Source organism: Notolabrus celidotus, chromosome 12 (assembly GCF_009762535.1).
Source record: "Notolabrus celidotus isolate fNotCel1 chromosome 12, fNotCel1.pri, whole genome shotgun sequence".
Lineage (NCBI taxonomy): Eukaryota > Metazoa > Chordata > Actinopteri > Labriformes > Labridae > Notolabrus > Notolabrus celidotus.
In genome coordinates this window covers 25,302,636-25,327,127 of record NC_048283.1, presented here as the reverse complement: position 1 = coordinate 25,327,127, position 24,492 = coordinate 25,302,636, and the positions used below count along the sequence as shown (strand labels likewise).

Sequence of the window (24,492 nt, the reverse complement as noted above, 5' to 3'; positions counted from 1 at the left end):
TAATAATCCAAAAACACAGCTGAATGACAGACGTCTTTATTTCATCAGTTTGACGTCGTATACAAAAGGTGTTAACGTAAAACTGCTAATTTGACCTTTTAAAAAGATTCCTGACCTGATGAGACTCCTCTAGACTTTTGAAGGTGTGACAATAGAAGCAGATCCTTTAAGTCCTGGAAGTCATGAGGTGCAGCCTCCATGGATCAGACTTAGTTGTGCAGCTCATCCTACAGGTGCTGAAGTGGATAGAGATCATTGCTGATGTGTTCCTCCAGGCCTTCATCGCTCCACGTCTTCATTGTAGGTGTTTTCAGTAGTGGACAGGGGTCAGCATCTACACGCTGTGAATTAACCTTTTTAATGCTTTTTATTTTTAATTCCTTTTAATTTACTTACTTACTGTTTTATTTCCTTTTTATTATAATTTTAACATTCTTAATCTATCCTTTTCTATTTTCTCTGACCTTTTTATTAACCTTTGTTGCTTTTTAAAAATAAATATTTATTATTTTTTTAAACCTCTATAACAATGGTGTATTAGTGTACAGATTTATCAATTTATTCTGTTTAATTTTCATTTGTTCTTTTTTTATTTATTTTTTGCATTGTTAGAGTTTTCTTCACATTATTTTTTAAAGGTGCTATACAAATAAAAGTTATTATTTTATTACCCTGAGCTGTCTGCAGCCACACAGCCTTATACAAAACAGACAGTAGCTCTTCTGTTGGATCACACAATCCAGCCTTTATTCCCCGCACACATCAGAGAGCCTTGGCTGCTCGTGTCCCTGTCACCAGTTCACCATTTCACCAGTTCACCTGTTGTCCTTCTTCGGAACACTTTAGGTAGATACTGATCCCTGCAGACCAGGAACAAGCCACAAGAGCTGCAGTTTAAGGATGCTCTGACTCGTTTGTTTAACCTTCACAGTTTAGTCCTCTTCAAAGTCGCTCACATCCTCACACTTTCTCATTATTTCTGATTCCAACACATCAACACCAAGGAGAAAATGCTCAACTGCTGCTCTGAATTATGTGGATGTGTTGAATGCTAAAGAAAATCTTCTGCTGCTTCACTTTAACCCGCTCACATGTAACCACCAGCAAAACCTTACCTGTGAAAGTGTAAACATTGTCTCTTTGGTCTGCTGTCTGTACAACTCTTGGTGCTCTGATTTTACAAACAGGACAGAAACATTCAGAAGAACTAAAACATACTGTAGTGAGTCATTAGGCTGATTGCATTGTTTCCATTTAGAGGATATTTAGAGACATTAGTATCAAATTAAAAAAAGAAAAACTCCTCATGTCTTCTTGTGCAAAGTGTCAGAAACTAGTTTAGGACACAGTAATGCACATCATATTAAGACCCTTTTCCATGACCTGGTATAATGCTGGTATAATGCTTCCATACAGCAGTTCTTTGTGATTCTGGCTCAGTAGCAGCAGCTGTATCCTCTTCATGAGGCAAAGATTCATCACGTGTCCTTTTTGCCCTCCTCCTGTGGGAGAGACTGAGATGTGGATCCATGAAGCACCAGAAGTCCGCATAGAGTGAGAGAGATGCCGACCCACCACAGAGCTGCGTGGGTCTCTCCGAATATCAACCTCCCGAGGACAGCCTGGACACAAACAGGGGCAGTGGGTTCAGAGTGAAACCATGTCAGGTGAGTATAAGAGTTAAACAGGGACACTGAGGAACGAGGAGAGCTTACTGAGGAGATGAAGTTGGATGCGGTGGTAGTGACCGTGGCTCTGGCTGAAGACGAGCAGTGCCGGAGAGCTTTGGAGAAGAAGGTCCACATGACGGCGTTACAGGTGAAGAGCAGGATGGCACAGAGCAGCCGCAGAGGGATGTGGAGCTGCAGAGACACACACAGGGGACATCATGAGATCACAAGAGTCACATATATGTATACAGACTTAATGTCGCTGTATGTACTATACTACATATGTTGCACCTGTTGTATCATGGCATGGTTATGAATAAACTATAAATCTGTCTCTCTTAACTTAATATTTATAGACTTCACTTTTCCTGCTATAAAGTTCATCCTGTTTGTTTCATAAAAACTACAGATTAACTAGTCTCAGACTCGCCTCTGTGCAATGAAACAAGAGAACACTTTTAAAGCTACAGTAAGGAGTTTTTAGCAGCTTATGGAACAGAAGATAATAATGTAAATAAATCATATTTATCCATATTATATTATCAATACATCACAATTGTATGCATTGTGCACAAAATACAGCATCACTTCCCAGGTTCAGGACTCATGTTTTAACCCTCTCTCATTCAAATACAGCCTCTGACTTCCTTATTTGGTGTTTACAATAAGACAAGATAAAGAAAAGAACAAAGAGATTGGTATTTAATGCATTATAAGGGACAACTTTAGAGTTTTTCAACAAACAAAAAAAAAGACAGCAGAGATAAACACAGAGAGAAATGTCATGGAGTTAGTCTCACCCAGTCACAGACTGCAGTGCTTCCGTGTGTCTCTGCCCAGCTGCTGATCCCGGACTCACACATGTCCCTCATGTAGTCTGCACCGAGGGACAGTTTGGCAGACAGCGAAGCTGCAGCACCCATAAACCCCGCAAACAACGCGTACAAAGACCCTGACATCTCATCTACAGGGTGTGAAGAAACTACAAACACAGGAGCTACAAATACAACTCTTCAGAGTCAAGTCTGAGTGACAGGATGGCTTATGGTGGAGACTTTCAGAATAAAAGCATGCTTTACCATCGCTGTCCAATAACAGTAGACCAAACAGCTACAAAACATTTGAATTACTATTTTTTATACATACATTTGTTTTTGACATTTTGTTTAATAACTCTTGTATACTTTATCGTTATCCTGTCTGTGCTAGACAACTTCTAAAACTTAAATTCATATTTTTTTTAAAAACATAAACTAGTTGTTGTCACTTGTGCAATAACTTTTGTTTATAAGAATAAAAAAAATAATAAAAAGATAATAGATTGAGATTTATAGAATCATGAAACAGCCTGTATACATCATACATCTGTTAAGCCAATAAACTACACCCAAAATAATCTAGATTTGCAAATGGATGCTTCTAGCAATTTTGATGGTTGCCAATTAAACTTAAATGGATGGAAGATCATTTATTCTGGGCTCTGACTCATTGAGTTTATCACTATCATAGTACTATACATCAACACATCAATTTTGTAGATTTTATTATTCATTTCAGTTCAGTTCAGAAGAGAGCACAGTTTACCAAAGTCAGATTCCTTGTGTGATCAAGCATTCCTGGCCAATAAAGCTGATTCTGATTCTGATTCTGATTCTGAGATTTCTTTATTGGCATGAACAGTTTGGTTATTCCCATAGACTGTATAAAATATGGACGTAGTATTCGTGATGTCACCCATCTGTTTCTGAAGCGCTGTTTTGAGGTGTCAGCCATATTGCTGCTGTCGAGCAATTGTGACGTAAAGAGGCGGGCTTTGAGCCTCCTAGCACACAGCTACAGTGTTCCCGCCTGTCAATCAAGTCAGCTGTGCCTCTCATTGGAAGACTCGTAGTCTCAATATCTTCGAAATTGCAGCTTTAGAAAAAAAATTCACCCTGTACAGTGTGTGCCCATTGAGACATGAGCTATCCAGACTACACTCGTCTTTTGTACCAGGCTGTAAACATGTTTATTTCTGCTGTAAAGATCAGCTTTTTTTAATTGATTTGTATGTGACTTCCGGTACTTCCGGAGCCAGCCTCAAGCAGATCCTCCATGAACTGCAGTTTTTAGCACTTCCGCATTGGCCTCATATTTTTAGACCGGAGGTTGTCGCTTGGTTATTCCAAAATTGGAGTAAAAAATAAATAAATAAATAAATAAAATACTAACATTATAATAATACATATTTTAATCAATTACACTAAAATTTCATGTTTTATAATTCAATATAATTTATATATATAATTAGTCAATACAACCGAATTTATTTGCTTCTAAAAAACAACATCAACAGATTGAATGATTTTGAAAATCACATTGCTATCTAATCCCTTCTTAACACAGGGAGTTATTTTTGTTGTTTGTCAAATGTTCTATATATTGCCATTTAAAAAAAATGTGTACAAAATGCTTTAATAAAACTTGCAAAATAGCTCGTAAGTTTTATTTTGAAAACTAAATCCTCTTCCGTTTACGTGTTTGACGTCCACCAATCACAGCAGCTCCAGGAATCACGTGACTCGAAGCGGCACATCTTAATGACGTGCTCTGTGTTTTGGTTCCTAGTAGAAACATCGCTGTAGGCCTCTCATTCAAAGGTTTGTTCCCTGATATCTGTGGAGATGAACAAAAACAAGGCGAGCGGAGTGTCATGGGTGAAACCAGCGGAGCCTTCTTTCCTGAAGAAGTTTAAAAACGACGTCGGGTACAAAGAAGGGCCGAATGTTGACACTAAGGTTGGTATGAGAGAATGAGCTAGTGTGGCTAAGTGTTAGCGTTCAGCTCAGAGCTGTAGAACTCAAATATTCAGATTAGTGATCGAATCACCGGATTTAATGCTTTATTCAGAAAGTAGAGACAGTGAGCTGATGTAAGGACATGTATCCATGATAACAAAGAATAACCTCTGTGTCCATTTATTCAAATCCCACTACAATGCATGCTCATGAATATTCTCCCCATTGATGCTCACCAAGCACAATAAAAACTACTGTTTTAGAAGAGCTGTGTCTCTTTGCATCATGGTCCCAAATCCCCCTAATTAAAAACAAATAAACATGCAAAAATAAATGTAGAGAATTGAAACCATACTCTGTGTTCTATTATTAACAAAGACCCAACATCAAGACAGGATAAGATCCAGTCCCATTTTACAGAAAGGACTCAGTCTGATCTCATCTTAATCCACCATGAGCAGAGCACTTTGCAGCATTTAGCAAGTTACAGTGGCAAGGACAAACTTCCTTTAACAGGCAGAAACCTCCAGCAGGACCAGACTCATGTTAGACACACATCTGCTGAGACCGTGTTGGAGAGAGGGATAGAGGGAGATGAAGAGAGAGAGAGATGATAGTGGTGAGATGGATAGTAGTGGTTGTAGCAGCTGGAGTCTGGCACGTCCACAGCAGCAGAGATCCAGAGGAACCTACGAGACAAGGGAGCTCAGGGACTCCAGAAAGGTCTATGGTTAGTAACTTTTTGGACGAAGTTTAAAAGGACAGACGTGTGCCCAGCTCTGAAGCTCAGCAGGTACAGATACTCAGACTGATGTCAGAGGGCAACCACATCACAATCCGACAGAGACCTGTGTGGGATTCTGAGTCGCCACGTACAAGTGGATGAAACGAAATCGAAGAAACCGAGAAAGCAACCACACATACTATCATCTCTCTCTCTCCAACACCGTCTCCATAGATGTCTGTCTAACATGAGTCTGGAGGTTTCTGCCTGTTAAAGGAGGAACATTTTTGAAAACATAAGTGCAGCTTTGGTTGAATGATTGTTGGAGTGTGCTTTAATCAAAAATAAGGTATAAGTAGCAGAAGGGTTAAAATAACCATCTGTGTGTCAAACCTCAGCGTCAGGAGATGCCGACACTGGATGACGACAGCGGGAGTGATAAAGAGGACGAGCTACCTCAGGTTGTGGTCCTGAAAGGTGGAGACCTGACGGCAGATGAGGTGAAGAAGATCAAGGACGATATGCGTGGGGGCGAAGGCACAGAGAAAGGTGAGACTGAGGCTGTTTTTATGAATCCAATGACACATTCCTGTGAAAATGATATAGGTTGTGCATACATGTGCATCAGACGCTGCATGCCAAAAGGATCAGGATGTCCTTTTACGTCCAGTTCCCTTTGCAGGATTCAAGCATGCATGCTGTCAGTACCCTCGTTGAAGCTGCAGATGTGTAACGTGCATGTTGAAAGCTGTTGCAAACATAATGTTGCATGTTAGAATTAATCTGACACTTCATGGAGTAACAACAGTAGACTTTGACCCCTCTTCGTTTCATCACAGCCCAGATTTCTCACAACGCTCGGTCAACAATGTTTCTTTGAATTATGTTTGAATTTGTGACAAAAGTAAAATTAAGACAATCAAAGTTTGATTTAATTTAATTATTTATTTATTCAAATTTATTTAACCAGGAAAACCACATCGAGATTAAGAATCTCTTTTACAAGTGTGTCCTGGCCAAGATCAGCAGCAGCACGTTCCAACAAAGTTACAGACAAACAACACAGAATTCTAAAAGATGACAACACATCATCAATTTCAGAGCAAAAGTCATCATCAGTTAAAGCATGTACAAGCTGATGCATCTTCCTCAAATGCCTTCAGTCTGCTTTTAAACACATTTAAAGAGATAAGCTCCCTCAAACCCAAACTCTCCTGCAGCAGGTTCCAGGCTACAGGAGCAGTGGATCTAAAACTCTTTTTACACATTTCAAGACGCACTCTGGGGACCGAAAGCAAAGACACGTTTTCTGACTGGGTCACAGAGCGGAGACTGTAGCTTCCAGTGTTTTTTAAATGAATCAAATTGCATTAATACGAGGGAAGCAAGTTAAGGATTGTCTTATAACCAAAGACATGCCAGTGATGTAGTCTACGGGTAGACAATGCAGACCAGCCAACTCGAGCATACAGGGAGCAGTGATGGGTTAGAAACTTATGATGAAAAGTCATGACTGATTGTGGGTGTACGTCTTAAGAGAAGCTGCGGCATGGACAACAGTAAAGAGAAAATGCACATGATATAAAATGCATACTTAAGTGTTGCACAGAAAGCAGCGTCTCAATGATTCTCACATTCGTCCGCAGACGACGAGCCGCCTCCTGATGGCAAAATCCTCTTCAAGAAACCAGCGAAGCGCTCCTCCTCAGACAAATTCCAGGGCATCACCGCCAGCTCCAGCAAAAAGAAGAAGAGTGAGGGAGGAGAGAAAGAGAAAGAGAAGGAGAAGGAGAAAGAAAAGGAGGAGGAGGTGGGGGAGAAGAAGGAGGCAAAGTCTGGAAAGAAAGTGAAAAACAACAGTCTGCTGTCGTTCGGAGGAGACGAGGAAGAGGAGGACGACTGAATGTTACTGAAGAAACGTAAGACTGTCATTCACCTCTGCCACTGAGAGGAATCAAAGATGTTTGAACGTTGACAGTAAACCATGACATCATAGCCCACATGTTAAACACATTATTTGAGTTCATCTCATGACGCAGCGCCTCCATCCAGTAGTTGACTTTCAGTACGTTTGCATGTCTTCGCCCATCGACTACAAACAGCGTGTTCCTTATATTACTGATGAGTGTTTCATTTTGATTCTGCTGTAAAGATCAGCCTGTACAGAAGTCTGGACTGGCTGAATAGGAAATCCATCAGATGTTTATATATCTTCATTTTCTAGACTCCCATAATGTTTGTTCAGGAGTTCAGGAACTACTTTCAGCTCCAGACGGTTCATTCAAGGACACTCAGAGATCCTCAGATCCATAGTTTGCTTTGCAGAAACAACGAAGGCTGAACAGGCCGAGGAAAATAATCATGTTCTGACCAATACTGCGCTTCTAGGGATGTTCTTCAGTGTGTAAATTGTCAGTCATTGAAAGGAAATTTAAATTCAGACTAGCTACAAGTCAAAAGGTCAGAGAACCCTCCAGAAAAAGACGTTTAAATCAAGCACAATTCATGTAACACGGCTAAATATGGGATCACAGAGTCTGCATCTTTTTAGAGTGAGGACACGTTAGCAGGGCGAGCACCACCAGCGTCCAGACCCCTCTGCAGGTTAACGTCTGCATGCCTGTGTCTGTTACCAGTTAACCAGACACAACTTTTATACAACTTGATCTGCATTTTCTAAATCAAAAGTGTGCCGCGCTACGAGATCAGAGAGTCATGACTCGTTTAACCAACTAGTAAGTTTGGTGTCAACTAGCGAGGATGACGTGACGTTCAAACGCTGCATCCTTCGTCCACACAGGATCACACGAATTAAGTGTTTTGATTTCTTTCAGAGCTACGTAAAGTCGTGATTCTTCTCTGACGAATAATCCTCGGTCTAGACGCCCGCATGCAGAGACCGTACAGGTGTCTCTGCATCGTGGAAACTTACCTTTAACTATCTTGATCACGTCTGTTATCACGATATTTCTATTCATGAGGTCAAAAATAAAGGGACAACACAGAACGCTAATGGATGTTGCATAAAAATGAGAGTTAACTGTCCCCTGTGACAAATATTTACAGGTGTACATACTGGTAGAAATGTTCATATCTGCAGTTAATTTTTAAAGCTTCATGGATTGATAATTTCTACATCCCTTCTAAAGAGTGTCTCAAATATCCAAAGTGCTAATGAATGCTCCTACAGCAAGGTTTTTAGGTTCAATATGTCCTAATGTGAACTCATTTGTGCTGAAAATGGAGAACAATATTCACCTTGTTCACCTGGCTCAACCTAACTTACAGTCTCTGCAGACAGAGAGTTTGTAAAGACTTCATATCTTGAAATATTGAGCCGTCCGTAAGCTTTACTTTGTTTTCATGTAGACGTGTACTGAACTGACACCTACGTGAAAAGCTTTTGTGAACACTCTGTCTGTTTCCTTTTTCAGAAGTGATTAATGGATCCACGTTTTTTGAGAGTTCTGCAAAGACGAACAGATACGAGACCCGAGCTGAACTCCTATGGTGCTTTTAAATCTTTCGGTGAAGGTTTAATAACTCTGAGCAAACTATGCAACTTAATCTGACACATGAAAACCAGGCAACACCAGGTCAAAAAACTAGTTCTGGATTATTATCTACGCAGACAACTCAACACCAGGGTAGTCAGAACAAGTTCAGCACATTTTTACAGTTATGAGACATTTACTCTCTTTTCTTTTGCCCGTGTGTTCATGAAACATCTTCAAGTTCAAATCTCCAAATGACTGGTCCTCCTGAGTTTCTGTGCCTTCCATTTCAGGAAACAATAAAGCAATATCTCCATGACAAAGCTGCAGGTCCCACAGGATGTCGTCACACCGCTCAGACATGTTAAGATGCGTGTTATCTTCTTCCCTTCAGTTTGAATCATCATCATCTCCTGATCATGTAGAGTTCCCCGTAGAGTCATCAGAGCTGTACTCGTGTTTGTTCGTAACGTGGAGGTGCTTCTCGTAGAATTTTGAATACATTCAATGAAGTGTTGGATGTATGAATATATTCTAGCTTCGGCAAAGGAGCTGTACATTTCTGTAGAACAATGCATTCTTGATAATGCTGTTGTATGATTTTTAAAACGTGATTTTTTTATTTTGTGTATTTTTAGAGTGTTTGTGGCTGTGACATTTTAAATATAAAACATTAAATTTAACTGTTCAACATCTGGCATCGTTAAAGGGTTTGTTTCTCTGCGTGTGTGTTAGCTTCTTCTTCTTCAAACACCTGGACCGTCACATCAGTCTGTGCTGCTGCACAGGTGTCTTCTCTCTTCTGTCAGAGTTGTGACCGTGAATGCTTAGTTTTGATCACTTTATCGACAAGTGTGGATTAAAATCGATTCAACTAAATTTGTATTGCGATATTATTATATAAACAGTAGAAGGCGCTATCTGCATTTCACTCCGCTTGTTCAGCATCATAGGATGAGCAGGGGAGACGCAGAAGTATACATCAGCCTTAAGTCTCTTGCGCTGCTCTCTCGTCACTCGCTGAGTTGAACAGAACAGACATGGCAGCAGCAGGTGAAGACCGAGCAGTTCAGGATGCACCTTTGTGTTTCAAGTCTGAGGTACGGCAGCATTTTGTCTTTCCTTGATAGTCCTGAAGAAAATTCCAAGCCAGGAGCATAAGCTGCACTTTCGTTTATTTAAAGAGATTTACCTTGTTTTAATATTTAATACTTGCATTTGGGAATCGTTCACTTTCCATTTCTTTATAATTGTTCTGAAATTTTCCAAAAAGGTATTTTAGTTTTTTTTTTGCAAGGTGCTGAAAACAAGCGTGTAGTGGTTTTATTTGAGTTACAACAGACCTTAAAAATGAAAAATAATTACTTTGTTTACAAAGAAATATGAGAAGAAATATATACCGTATATTGCAACTGTCCATATCTGAGGATTGAAATAAAATAGTTATTTAAATTTTGAGTTCAATCCAGTTTTCTTGAAAAAAGTGAATCGTATCGTGAGTGTATCGTTACATCCCTAGATCACACTTCACTTTCTGATGACTGCTGATCTCTTGGGATGGTGAGTACTGTTACATCCCGGCTCAGAGCTACAGCAACAGAAGTACAGTACACGAACAATGTTCAGCCTTAGTTGATGCATTCAAGGACACTGGCATCTGCAAATTCAGTGTCTGTTTAGCAGAAACAACCCGGGTTGAATAGACCAAAGAAAATGTGCATTTACTCACTGGTATAACCAAGATAGACGACATTAATCAGGGAGGTTTACAGGTACTGGTTCCTTTAGAAGGAGACAGAAGTTGAGTCTCTCAAAGTCATTTTTTATTTTATTTACAAGTTTAAAAAACTCAGCCTTTCAATCTCATCATGTGACAGTGATATTCAAATTTTATAATGAAATGTTGGTCTACATTCCAACCCTCACCTATGGTCATGAGCTGTGGGTCTTGCCCTGAAGGATAAGATCTCGGATACATGCGGCTGAAATGAGTTTCCTCTGAAGGGTGCCTGGGCTCAGCTTGAGAGGGTCAGGAGCTCAGACATCCCGAGGGAGCTAGGTGTAGAGTTGCTGCTCCTTTGTGTTGAAAGGAGTCAGCTGAAGTTGTTCGGGAATCTGATAAGATTGCCTCCCGGACCGCTCCATTTAGAGGTGTTCCGGGCACGTCCAACTGGGAGAAGGCCCAGGGGTAGACCCAGAACTCCATGGATGGAATGAAAGGTCTGTCTCCCATGGTGGAGTAAGATGAGATCAGACTGAGTCCTGTCTGTAAAATGGGACTGGATCTTATCCTGTCTTGATGGTGGGTCTTTATTAATTATAGAGCAGGTCTAGACCGTACTCTATGTTCTGTTTGGACGTTTGTTGTGATTTGGCCTTTGTGAGGTGCAGATGATGTTACAGTCAGGAACAGACATGGTGCATAAAGAGACATCAAACAGAGTTATTTCAACCTCTTTATTCAAAAAGGCATGTTTCATTCTCACACCTGCATCCAGATCATTACAATTGATGGAAGAAACCTTGAAAATCAAAAGCAAATAAAATCCTTGCATTTTTGTGATAGGACGCTACGTTAGCACGAGTCACTGCAGCCTCCATCGTCCATGTAATAAATACACTCTTCAAACTCTGGAGAAGTATCGGGTATAGACCGGTCTGTGTTAAGGCCTGGATCTGATGAAGTCGGTGTTCCTTGGACAGAAATGCTTACGTAGGAAGAACCTGTTTCTGTGAATATCTTTAAGAGTCAAGAGTGAAGTGGGTTTGATTAAAGAAGAAGAATTTGTTCACAGAGGGAGATGATTAGTTTCTGAATCACGTTGTAGATTTAAAAGAGAATAATCAGGTGGATGCTTGGCTGTGAAACGTCTCAAAGTCAGAACATTACCCTAAACCCATGAGGGAGCGGGTGTTTGAAGCAGAGTGTGTGTGATGCTGTTGTACCTGTGCAGGAGGAACAGTCTCTTCACAGAGCAGAGGAACAGAAAGAGAAGCAGGTGGACACACTGACTTAACTGACCTCAACACACACGCTTCGGACCGACGCTGTTCCTCCTGAATGACGAAGCTGAACGTGTTTGATACGACTAAATTAACTTCAAATGACTCTCTGATAATCACACTGAAGGGAAACTACTCAGGCCTCTTTAATCTCAAGTAGAAGTGACTCCCAAGTGATTTCTCTAACAATCTCATCCAGGATTCGGTTCGTCCTGCAGCCAGAGTGATTATTAAAAAGCGACACACATCCACCTCACATGCAGCTGGCTCACACACGGGCACACGTCCTGTTCTCTGAAGTGTTACAGGCTGAGTGATCGACACATTCATTCGTTAATAATCATTGAGTGATGAATGCAGACCTGAAGTCACGGCCTGGCTTCCCCTGCAGAGATATGTAAAGACCACTGCGCTGCAACAGATGCCCCCCCCTCCCCCCCCTTATAGGCTGGCTCTACTCTGAGTTCAGTGCTGATCAATAATAAATTAATATAAGAGATAAGAAGAACTCACACGGCTTAAAGGATAACTCTGGTTGGTTAGACTTGGGTCTTGGGTCCGAATAATGTGATGTTTCTTTTTCTCTGCATGTGCGTTTGTTTTTGAAGGATTACCGTCTTTATTTATTAAATAATAATCCACAGAAGACACTCTGCAGAGTCGAGAAGACGGCACACTGTTCTCACTCCATCGCATTATTGAGATGACAAGTCTGAAAGTGCAAAAATCATCATGGAGGGACTGAATCATCAGACTGTGTCTTCTGTCAGGAGTCTGTTACGTCGGGGTTCCCACCACCCCAAAATAACGGTACCAAAGACCGGAGATCCCCATCGTCCTGATGTGGTTCAATGTTACAGCCATAAGCCGATTCAAAAACCTGCACATTTTACTGGATTTGAGTTGATTTGCGATATTTAATGAGCACAAAGGTGGTATCCGAGTTTTATCCTGGCCTGAAGCCTAGCTTGCTTCATGAAGCAGGTCTGATGTGTTCTCTGTGCTGCTTTATGCTGCAACATAAGTCCCTCAGGGGTCATGTGACACAAAGGAAAGAAGTAGATTGATTACATTTATCAAAATGCGTGGTTTTATCTCCGATTTAGCGACATGTTTTTATAATAATTGATAGAGTATGCTATTTTAAATAATTCAGAACGTGTATTCATTTTTGGAAGGCATCTCACAACCTCCCTCATGGAGTCCAGACCCTTGGGTGACAGATGCTTTCAGTGTTAGAACCTCACTGTGATCGTGCGAGGGTTAGATAAAGATCTTAGATGTGGTTTAATGTTTTGTTGATGAAGATCATAAAGAGCCGTCTCTGGTGTGAGTCCTGAGTTTTTACGTGTGGTTCAGGCGTGAGGTGTTACTCTACTGTGGGGAGAAGAAGTATCAGAAGTCTTCAGCAGCATGAAGTTAGCTAACTGGGATCAATGTTTACTTTTCTTCTACAAGTGTTTTTTAAATGCTGCTGAGTCGTGTTTCTTGTCTCTACTTTCTTTCTAATTGAGTTAATTTACCACCTTAGTGAGTGATGTTTGATTATTTCAGAGAAGCAACGATAAAAACACCAAGCTAACCGCTCTGAGTTATCCTTCAAGCCACCCGTGCAGTTTAGTTTTCGCTGATATGTCCTGGCAGAGATGCAGTGAGAGGTGTTTCTCTTGGGGGGAAGTCGAAAAAATGAAAGAAATAAAAACAGACTGCTTCAACATCCAGACTTTCAATCTCAGCGTCAGTAAAGAAGCAGGGTAGTGGACAGGTACGATGTAACAGAGAAATAGGTCGCCTGCTTTCCCGTTACATTCATGACTGATCAAGAAGTGAAGGGGAAACACCGTCACTCACCCTGACTCTGCTCTTTAAGGGTGTCCGGGCTGAGTTTAGGAACAAGGTAGAACAAGCCCCCCAAACATCTGTTCCTCTCTCTGAACGATGCGTTAACTGTCCCCCGCTGAGCCCCTGTATTAAGGACAGCTAATCTCTCTCGCTCTCTTCGTCTCCTATCACATTCAAGTACAAAAAGAAAAGCGGGTCAAAGGTCACAGTTCCTCAGATTAAAACCAGTGTGGGAGGATCTCGGACGAGCCAACGTCTCCCGTTCGACCCGGCTTATGGTCAAAGGTCAGAGGAGGTTCTCCTGGTTGATGGAAACATGTCCAGCCTGGACCTCCAGGTGAGGCTGGCAGGGAGACAGGGCTGGAGAACTCAGGTGTTCTTGTTCTTCATCTTGATTGGTGGATTTTCTGTTGCTGCTTGTTTTTGTTGAAAGTTTTATGTTTTTCTCTCCCTCCCGTCCACAGTGTGCCTCTGTTGGTGCCGGACGCTCTATAAAGACTTCTTGCTCAGTTTCTTGCCCTTTCTCAGGGACAGCTTGTTCTTGATGTATCCACGCTTCCTCTTGGCGGTCTGCAGAGACAAGATGGAAAACAAAGAGGGGTAAAAATACAGTCATGCTTGGTCCAACAACTTGGACCAAAAGTTTTCATTAAGATCAGAATTAGACTTTGAGTTTGAGAGTCATTTCAAGACATGAAGTTATTTCCTCTTGGATTAAGACGTGCAACGATCTGCTCAACTCAGGGTCTGAAATCATTCAAATAGAAATAGAAATTTGAAATTGGGGACCGTGAAATAATTTGAATGTTGTTTTTATTTATTATTTGTTTGTCTCCTGCTTTCATTATTTTTATTCTTTACTACCTCTCTTTGTATGCATCTTATACACTGATAAATGGGTTACACTTCAATTCTATTGTACAAAGACAATAAAGATATATTCTATTCTTATACGGACGCAAGAGATGTAAGAACATCGAGTAAGAGGTCAAAGACAGGGAGCGAACTCTGTGGTTCAAAAGAAGGCATTCTTCATCTCCTCGTTTATAATCATCCAAATTTCAACTCTCTAACATCTTCAGTTTGTCTGTTTTCTCTGTAAACTGTGCTTTGTTTGAACTCTGATCACCTGACTTGTGTTTGGCATGATTTTCGATGGTCTCTTAGGTACCGTGAAGTCCCTTCTTAACATAGGTTAACTGACATTTTTATTTCATCATATAGAAGTTTACTTTAATCAAACATGCACCAAATAAATGAGAATCATTTGCCATCCAGTGCCGGGACATATTTCACACTCTTTATTCCTGTTCAGTTCATGGGAATGTGTTTCAAAGTATCAGCTTGACCTCGTATGACATACTAAGGAAAGAGCTCCACCTCGGCTCAGTGACCTTCAGGAGTCCTCAGAGGATCCCTGCTTACCTTTTTGGAGGTGTACTTTTGCTTGGTGGTGTCGGTGCTCCTCATCTTGTGCTCTACCCGGTCTCTGTTCTCCAGCTTCTTCACCTTATAGATCCTGACCAGCCAGTGCTCTGAGGTGAAGGCCTCCTCCAGGTGCCTCAGCTTTATGTCCTTGTTCCCGATCTCAGCGTTGCGTGTCCGGTCGAAGCCGGGTGGCGTCCGGAAGTCCAACTGCGCAAAGGTGAAAAGAGCAGGAGCAGTTTATGTCTCGATCTTACACGTTTTTAACAAGTGATCATAGAGAGCTCCGTATTCACTGTGAACCTTGATGAAGGAGGACTCACCTGCATTTCTCCAAAGCGGTAGTAAGACATTTTGTACATAAGGCAGTTGAGGAGGGTGGGGGAGCCGGCTTTGTCCACTCTGAACTCTCCCTGCGGGGTGAAGTAGTCACTTTCCTGGGACGGAGACAGATAGAGGGAGGAAGAAGTGAGTTTTCTGTGATCTATGGTTCCATTTGTTTTGCAGGGAAACATCTTAAAGCACACACACTGACAGAAGATTGATTCCCCTCAGGGAGAGCATCAAACATTCATGTAAAGTCCACTTTGCAGCCCCCATCACGTCCCCCAGCAGAGTCTGTTTGTGTGATGTCTTTCTCACCCTGATGTCCCTCGGGTGCTCTCCCTCTGCGATGCGCACCATCCACAGAAACTTGTTGATGTCGTCGCCGGAGTATCCGATCACGCCTCCGAAGATGATGAGGACGTAGTCGACATCCAGGGACCTCATGATGTCATAGGCTGCACTCTCATTGGAGGACATGGCTTTGCCCACCTGGAGGAACACAAGGATGCACATCACAGGTTAAAAATCCATGCTCATGTAATGGAAGTGTTTGAAACTGGAGGATTAAAGGGGCAGTTCACTAACTTTACACGAGAGAGATGAGTTTGGTTACTCAGCCGGAGAAAAGAGAACCTCTGAGACATCACAAGGAAAGGACTTCAAGTATAAAATATGAATGCATCAAAGGAAGAAAAGGTTTTGTTTTTATTAATGTCCACTATCATGGCTGAGAGATCACTGGCAGTGCAGCGTAGTGTCCACTTGGAGGTGCTAGAGATAAAGGAAACACTGAGCAGCACAGAGTGGAAGCTGATAAAATCATGTAACCATAGAGAAAAGGGAAAGAAAGAGGGTGATTACATTTGACAGTAACTAGGAGAGATTTTAGCTCTCCATTTTTCTTTTGTGGAATCTTAAAAATATCAATGTATTGAATGAAGAAGTGAAAACAAAGCTTTGATGTAAACATGTAGGTCTGAACCCACAGATGTTTACTCCCTGAGTCTGTGCGGCTGTTTACTCCCGGTATCAACGCGCCTCCTGGGTGTTCAGATCACAAGTGTCGCTCCCGTCTGCTTTCTGAGGCGTTAAAGTGAGTCTCTGCGTTTTTGTCAACAACTTCAGTGTCTTCAGTGTGTGGGTGCACAGCAGGAAGCTGTTTTTAGTAGAAAACCTCTAAAAGCAGCAGAAGTCAGACACAGTTAGCTGCAAGAGTAGGAAAAAGGAGGAACGTATAGCAGCTCAGCTCAGCAGATGGATATTCCACTTTGCAAAAACAAAGGTAAAGGAAGGTTAATATTTAGATGTGTTAACACCCAAAACAAACACTTTTAGATACTCCTGTTTATGATCACAGCTTTACTTGTACCATCACTCTTTCATATACGAGTGCCCGAGAGTCAGAGCTCATTACATCACCTGCAGGTTTTACAAAGCATGGTTAGTTTTATCACCTTTTCCAGGGAATGCTTCTGGCTTGGCTTTGCTGCCACTTTGTGCCGCTCAAGGCCGACCGGTGCCAACATTAATACGCTGTGAGCGTTACAGCGGCACAACAGCAAGCGCCATGCCAGCTCGGTAGCAGGACGTCTCAGAAGGGAACATACAGTTTTCAGCTTTGGACGTTTGACTGCATCCTGTAGGTGACATGTCAGCTGATACCTGACTTACTGCTGCAGTAGGACTCCTAATAATGACCGTGATGTGACTCGCAAATCCTCACAATGCAGATTTGTAAGAAGTCTGAATGGATGCTTCTTTCGGTTTGATGCCAGATGAGACGTGCAAACAACGTACAAAGCTTGGCTTCTAACTGGTTTTAACAGACGACATCACATCACTCCTTTCCTCTCTTCTCTCCTCTGGCTCCATCTGCGTTTTAGAATAGATTCTAAGATTTTACGAACCACTTTTAAAGTTCGCCTGGGTCTTGCCCCCGAACTACATTGCAGAAATGCTAACAAATTACGAGCCATCTCGCGGCCTTAGATCCTCAGGTGGGGCATTTATGGTCTTCCAAAGTCGAGGGTCAAATGTAAAGGGGATCGGGCTTTCTCCATCAGAGCCCCTCAACTTTGGAACAACCTCCCCGAGGAGATAAGGCACGCAGAGTCAGTGACATCTTTTAAATCTCCTCTTAAAACCCATTTTTACAGACTTGCTTTTATGTGACTTCATCCCTCTAACCTCTTTCACTTCTATTTCTATTTTATTTTTATCCAACTACTTAATTGTTTTAAATTTACTTCTAATATTTGGTTATTTACTGTTTTCATTTATTTCTATTTTTTTTTTCTTTTTATTATTTTAATGTTCCTAATTTATTCTTTTCACTTTTTCTAATTTTCATGATGTGATGTCGTCCTCTCATTCTGAAAACCTCTTATTTTATTGTCCTTTTAATGCTTTTATTTACTTAGCCAATTTTTTTTTTTTTTTTTTTTTTGAAAAACCTCTTAAACAATGATATATTGGTCCATTGTCACACCACTTCATTCTGTTTAACTTACGTGTATTCTTTTTAACCTCTTGCGTTAAATTCTGTTTTGCATTGTTAAAATTCCTGCTCTCTGTCCATCAAAAGGTTTACTTCGTTATTCGAACCATGCTTTGTTTGTCAAAGCACTTTGTAAACATTTGTTTTGGTGCTATATAAGTACAAATATTATTATTATTATTATTATTATTATTATTATTATTATTATTATAACTTGTTCAGCTAGTTTTTGTCCTGCGATCTTATGATAGCTGAAGACTCTTAAAGCTTTTAGGACAGAGCGTCACAGCCCGGCTAAAGGTGACAAAGTTTCAGAAAAGACATTGATGAGAATGTTATCAAATTGTGGCCACAAAAATGTAATGGATTTCTTCCTCGCGGAAAAAAGAAACTCTGGACGTCCTGCTGAGGTTGATGTTAGATCTGCGTGTTTGAGGTGCAGCAGCTCTCACCAGCGCTATATGACTATTGTTCCACGTGTTATTGTCCACCAGCGTTGTTCTGTTCGCCATCCCCGCTATCTGGTAGCCGTAGTCCCACCAGGACATCACCCTGGCATGCTCGTCTGTGTTCTGCCTCAGCCAATAGTAGGCCTCTCTGAAGTCGTCCAGGATGTTACGAGATCTAGTGGAGGGAGGCGAGGCATAAAGAGGGTTAGTCTGTGAGTTTGTTCAGCTCCTGTCTGTGTGACGAAGAGCTTCAAATGTTCAGAGTAACCTGGTGTTTTTAGGACTGAATGTCGGGCCGAGTTTGAACCTTCAGCTCAGGTTTGAAGATGTGCCAGCAGTGTTTGCTTTCTGCACAAACATTAGTTTACATCCGACTCATCAGGTGATTAAAAAACAATCTAAAAATGACATGGCTTGTGGTTCATTCATCTAAATTAATTACACAGATCAACAGTTTTTACAAGCAGCATTACAACACAGGTCCTCAGCTTTATATCTATTGTGTTCTGTTTTTAGTGTTTACACCTTTTTCTTTCTCATCTTTGATTCTGCAGTTTGAATTATTTATTACCTTCGACTCAGTATTCAGAGCCACGTGAGGAATCGAAACAGTAAAAAGAAACGTGCTACATCATCACATCAGCACCTCTACAAGCTTTTAAAATTGTGCCATGAGAAGGTCGTCATTAAATCCGGAGAGGTCACATCTTAGGGAATGCATTTACAAAAGGATGGGGTTGTAACGTAGTATGGGAGGTAGAACCTTTAGTTATCAGGACCCTCTCCTTTGGAATTATCTACCAGTCAGGGTACGGGAGGCCGACACCCTCTCTACTTTTAAGATACCCCCCACCTGCATGCACAGCCATGCATAAGGACAATGGTCATAAGGCATAGTTGTCATCTGCGTTCACACGTTCTCCTCACCCGTCATGGTTGTACGATGCCAGCACCACGCTGGGGCTGGAGTAGGCGTTGCTGGTGACCCATGTGCAGTGCACGGCGAACATCATGAGCAGCATCAACATTAGCATGGTGACAATGGACTTGATGTTAGGACCCAGACCCTCCTCTGCTTTCTCCTGCTCCGACACGTGTTTCCGTACCTTCCCGGCCTGCAGGGGGAGAGGACACACCGCCACGGGACACAGTTTGTAAAGGTTACTGAAACCCTAACAAGACAAGAGTGCTGTAAAATGAGCTGATAATATACTGGAAGACTCTTAATTGCCCCCACTGAGAGAATACCCAGACAGACAATTAACTGTTGTAGCTGTTTTATGGCGGCCTTTAAGGAGCCCTGTGATGGGTTTGTAATGCATTATTCCCGCTGTATCGATTTAGGAAAAGAGCAACAAAAGGATGGCAGAAACATCGGCTATCACTGCTCCTTTGTTTCTCCGGGGATGAAGAAGCCGGCGAGTAATGAGGGCACAGATCTTTAGTTTCATCCAACACATTTACATTACATCTTTTACCTCAAGACGCCTTTACTTTTACACAGGTGTGTTGTTGTTGCTGGGCTATTTAGGCTGCTCTATTAAAAGTACTGCTGATGAAGGTTGTTAAAGAGACCACTGTGTGTGTTAAGAGACGAGGGAGGTGTGTTTGAACGGCTAAAATAACAAGAGGGAAGAGAGGTGGCTGATAAAAGCGGCTAAAGCACATTAAAGTAAGGGGTAATGTATAGCTAGCAGGTGGTTACGGGAAATAGAAACCAGCTAACCATACATTATCCCAATAATTACCTGGCTACTAACTTATAATTACAAATACGTTATTAATTTAAAGATTATTCTTATCTGCCTGTTGCGGTGGATTTAACATGAAACTGTCCTCATTCAGCTCTCCTTCTGCTCTGAGCTCTGTGGTTCACACACCTTTAAAAATAAACTAATGTCACAACTTTGAACCCTGCTGCTATCATCACCACCGCTCATGGTTTAAGTTTCTTTGTAGAAACCTCACCTCACGGTCTATGTAAGTAAGTCAGTAAGTAAGTTAGATTTATTTATAGAGCACCTCTCAAGATCAGAGGTCACAAGGTGCTTTACAACAATAACAAAAAAAGAAAAACATTAAAAGGCAAAACAGAGATTGCAATTAAATACAAAAACATTATATAAAAACAGACAGATTAAACAAAAGCAAGTCTAAACAGATGGGTCTTCAACTGCTTTTTGAACCTCTCAACAGTGTCCACAGTTCTCAGTTCCAGAGGGAGACTCTTGTAGGGTTTAGGACCAACAACCTGGTAAGCACAGTCTCCTTAAGTTTTTAACCTGGTATGAGGCACAACCAATAGAGTCCTCAGAGTCCTACTGGAATTATAAGGCTTCAGCAGCTCCCTAATATAGGCTGGAGCCTGACCATAGAGCGCTCTGTACCGAACAACAAGAGTTTTAAACTGGATCCTACATTTAACTGGAAGCCAGTGCAAAGATATGAGGATATGAGTGCAAACTATTCACATGCTGGTCCAGGCTCAGACCCTGGCCCTCGATTGCATAGGGCAGGTTTAACAGCAGAGGGAAAAATAACCCAAGGCTTCCCTTCAGCTCTGGAACAACACGGTCAGGAGATAAGAACTTCAGTCTTATCTGAATTCACCTGAAGGTATGGTGTCAACAAGCAGAAGCGAAATGTGCCACAACTCTTTTCCGTGGATTGATTTGACATGACGTGTGATCAGTTTGTCTCTGGGGTTGCTCATGTTAGTGAAAGTTAATAACCATCGTCAAGGGGTTTTGACCAATCAGAATGGTGACCCATCACCATGACCCACAGCCAGAAGGTCAGAAAGACAATACATAACTTAAACCTTTATGGATAATTTATTTCTTGAAATGTTTTCATAAAAGAGTAATTAATACATCTACACTACACAATAAAGGTTAAAAATGATTCAGCATACATAACAAGGGTGACAAAGTAACTCATAACCCACGTTAGACCGCTTACCTTGTCGTAAAGGTTTCCGGCGTTCTTCCTGTCATCCTCGTCGCTGCTGTCCTCTGCAGGCGGGCTCTGCCTCTTCAGGTCGTCTCCAAGGTAGTGTTCAAAGACGCTGGAGAAGGCCACCGCCGACAACATGCACACCACCGGGGTCAAAGTCAGCATCAAACGCACCATTACACCGGCAAAGTACACAGCGCTGATGGCATACAAGGCCACTGATGAGAGAAAGAGAAAGAGAGAGAGAGGGAGAGGGAGAGGGAGAGGGAGAGTTAGAGGGGCAGGATGCTAACACAGCCTGATAAGTTTAACTTAATCATACAGAACAAAGTAACTTAATCTATTAAAATGACTTTAAGCTGTCAAGTTGTATTAAAGCAGCTCTTCCTCTCTCCTCTGTGTCATGCATTTCTTCCTCACACACTCACAGGTGGAACTAGAGCAGCAGAGGGAACGAGACATCACATATTTAAACGTAAACCAAAGTGATTTCCTCTCTGTGCATGTGTGGCTGCATTAATTGAGCGTTTTCAGCTGAGATCAAAGAGTCTCGCTGAAGTGAGGAGGAGGCAACAGGTACGAGACGAACAACAAGTCTGACGGAGATAAAATGGAGGAGAGAAAGGGAGTGCACAAGAGATGCAAAGGAAGAGGAGAGACGAGGTAAAGTAAGCATTTCTTACTCAAGATGAAGAAGAGAAAGAAAGTGATTTAAATGTTTGCTGAAGGAAAGTAAAAGAAGAACAAGTTTTTGAATGAATGTAAGTCTTAAGTATGTCTCTGAGAATACGCAATGTTAAAAAAATCCACATTTACTTTGATAAAAACATGCAAATCAAATGAAGAGGGAATGTCTTGCTGCAGTAAAAGTGCTCCTCCATTATTGGCCACGCAGGCTGGCTTACATCCTTGTTACAGTGTGACCAGGCCACATGATGCGATGTGTTGAACATAGCAATACAAGCAGGAAACAAAGTGCATTTATATCAGTCAAATCAAAAAGAAACAGAATGTGATGATTTGTGTTTAATGCTGGGTATGTAAAGGTTCCACTGTCTAGGGGAGGTAAGTGAAGATGTGGCGTTTAATATTATTATTTTGTGTAAGAGTGAGATGATATGAGGGGGATGTGAGGTAAAGGAAAGGGAGTAACAGAGGACGCTGCGGTAAAGTGAAAAGCTAGTAGCCAGGGCAGACTGCAGCGTCTGCATGTACACAGACTGTTTAAGGTTGAAGTCTTTATAAAAGTAATATTCATGAAAGCATTGAACGGAACTGTGATTATACTTTTGCCAAACTTGGATGACCTCACGCGGCGACGTCAGGCTCCTGGACACATCAAACAAAGACGGGGAGCTTTGACTGGGATTTTCTCGCCAGCTGTGTTTTTGGTGAGATCTAAGCTGCTGTGTTTTCCTGGTATATTAGACGCCATCGATCACATTTTCCTTTGGATGACTTCTGTGTTTTTTTCGTGATGAACTAAGGGATTTTTTGGTTGTGGATTCACGGAGGACGCACCCGAAACAAACTTTAAACAGACTTAAAAGAATGTGATAAGTGAATTGTTGTTTTGTTTAACATATATTTCATTAGGATGGGAATTTAAGTTTACTTTGAATCTATAAATGTTTAGTTTAAATGTTTTGGTTGGAGTGTTTGCAGCTACCTGACCAGTGGTTTTAGGTATCATTTAAGTGTGGTATCCTCTTTAAGTATTGGTTAAGTGTCGGAAAGGAAAAAGGTAAGCATTATTTCAGCTGTTTTGTGTCAGCTTGGTGTGGTTCAAAAGTGTGTATGTTTAATACTTTCCGGAAGAACCGCCTTAGCGGCCTAAAAAAACAGGTCAAGTCGACTGTTACAGCAGGATGTGGGACATTGATGAAGGGGGACCCCATAAATGCAGCACAGACAGTTTGCAGCAGGCTCATAACAAAGTCGAGTTTCCCTTTCTGGTCGTTGTTTAAAAATTTGCAGCTTAAATTACATCAATCAGATGGTAAGATATTCATTTCGGCAGATAGAAAAATAAAAAGGAGAATAAAAGAGAAATAAATCACTTGTTTCTGAAGTAAGCAACGTTTAGAGCGATCATTTCATTGATCTGTTTTGGAAACTTGACTCAGAACCAGAGCAGGATGTAGATTCACTAAAGGAGGCGACACTTTCAAGACTAATGTAATCATCTGAAAGCAACTCTCTGCCCCCCTTCGAGTCAACAAGTCAGTCTGGATTTGTCAGTCATATATCTGCACTTGTGTTTTGGTTGCATCACTGTACACAGAGTGATGCAACAGTAACAGCCTGTCAGGGCCGTGAAGTATCAAAATGACCCTTCGATGTTCAACGCTCGAGGTTTCCTCCTCTTCAAAATAAACATAGTCAGTAAATAAAAACAGGGAAACGTTACATCGTCAGTGATACTCTGCAGCTTCTCTCTTATAAACACAGGGTATCAGGAGGGGCGGAGACGAGCTGCTGCAACATGCTGTTTTTTGTTTCATGTAAGAATTTCATCAGATTTTATCGTGTTGTGATCTGAGGACATATGTCTCTCTCAAATGAATCCTAAACTCTTCATTTAGTTGGGTCACACTGGATAACTTGAACATTTTGTAACTGAGCAGCCAAATTACATTGAACAGACATTATACTGAGTTGAGTCAAGCCTTATTTGGAAGATATATAGTAGCACATTTCAAAGGTCGCTTCTGGTTGAAATGGTAAACAAGGTTTTATTGATTCATGTCTATATGGGTGTCTGTATATGTGTGCAGTTATAGGGGGGCTAGAGATCGAGGGCGGACTTATTTATCAGTCCAGGATGATGCTGCTCTCTCCAGTGGATCAAAAACATATAAACTAAGAGCCAATTAAATTTGTAGCGCTTTAGAGATACTTTGATCATGTCTACATAGCTGCTCTGGACGGCTGTATAAAAACAGGTTTCCATTTTGCAAACTTAAGCACCTGAATCGGGTTCTCTCTTTGTTTTCTCCTCTTCTCTTCAACATGTTGTTTTTCCATACTATGTAAAATTTGACAACAGCATTACCAAAATGTAAAAAGGATTTGAATCTCCACATGTGGAATTCTTCATGACCATGACTTAAATGCAGCTTCCGAGGCTCATCATGTCATGACAGCAACATCAGTCTTTTTTATAGATACATATTAGCCTGTGTGCTAACTTTTACACATCAGGAAGGTGACTTTTCCTGGAACTCACCTTCCAAAAATAAAAAGTCATATAATTTGCAATATCTCCTCTGACTATTCTTTAAAGCTCAGAAATCTGATTCTGCTGCTAATGGTTCTAAGAACAAAGC

General features: G+C 41.3%; 3 protein-coding genes across 3 annotated transcripts in view; 1 reads left to right on the top strand and 2 right to left on the bottom strand.

The window, feature by feature from the left end:
• Positions 1-725: 725 nt before the first annotated feature.
• On the bottom strand, positions 726-2,717 carry LOC117822854 (transmembrane protein 42-like). Its single transcript, XM_034697780.1, has 3 exons — positions 2,471-2,717; positions 1,716-1,862; positions 726-1,622 (listed from the first exon to the last, which is right to left on the bottom strand). Exons 1-3 carry the CDS (start codon positions 2,627-2,629, stop codon positions 1,479-1,481), a joined length of 450 nt encoding a protein of 149 aa, XP_034553671.1. The 5' UTR covers positions 2,630-2,717; the 3' UTR covers positions 726-1,478.
• A 1,496-nt stretch (positions 2,718-4,213) lies between these two features.
• On the top strand, positions 4,214-9,360 carry kiaa1143 (KIAA1143 ortholog). Its single transcript, XM_034697695.1, has 3 exons — positions 4,214-4,447; positions 5,570-5,720; positions 6,818-9,360. The coding sequence occupies exons 1-3, from the start codon at positions 4,334-4,336 to the stop codon at positions 7,072-7,074; spliced, it is 522 nt and encodes a 173-aa protein (XP_034553586.1). The 5' UTR covers positions 4,214-4,333; the 3' UTR covers positions 7,075-9,360.
• A 1,748-nt stretch (positions 9,361-11,108) lies between these two features.
• The window catches only part of stt3b (STT3 oligosaccharyltransferase complex catalytic subunit B), a 72,706-nt gene continuing 59,322 nt past the window's right edge, over positions 11,109-24,492 (bottom strand). The window contains exons 10-16 of the mRNA XM_034696885.1: positions 21,170-21,381; positions 19,136-19,323; positions 18,212-18,383; positions 15,578-15,751; positions 15,259-15,372; positions 14,936-15,145; positions 11,109-14,080 (exon numbers count right to left, since the gene is read on the bottom strand). Of these exons, the coding sequence (XP_034552776.1) occupies positions 14,000-14,080; positions 14,936-15,145; positions 15,259-15,372; positions 15,578-15,751; positions 18,212-18,383; positions 19,136-19,323; positions 21,170-21,381 (1,151 nt within the window). The 3' untranslated portion in view covers positions 11,109-13,999. The remainder of the gene's footprint in view (positions 14,081-14,935; positions 15,146-15,258; positions 15,373-15,577; positions 15,752-18,211; positions 18,384-19,135; positions 19,324-21,169; positions 21,382-24,492) is intronic.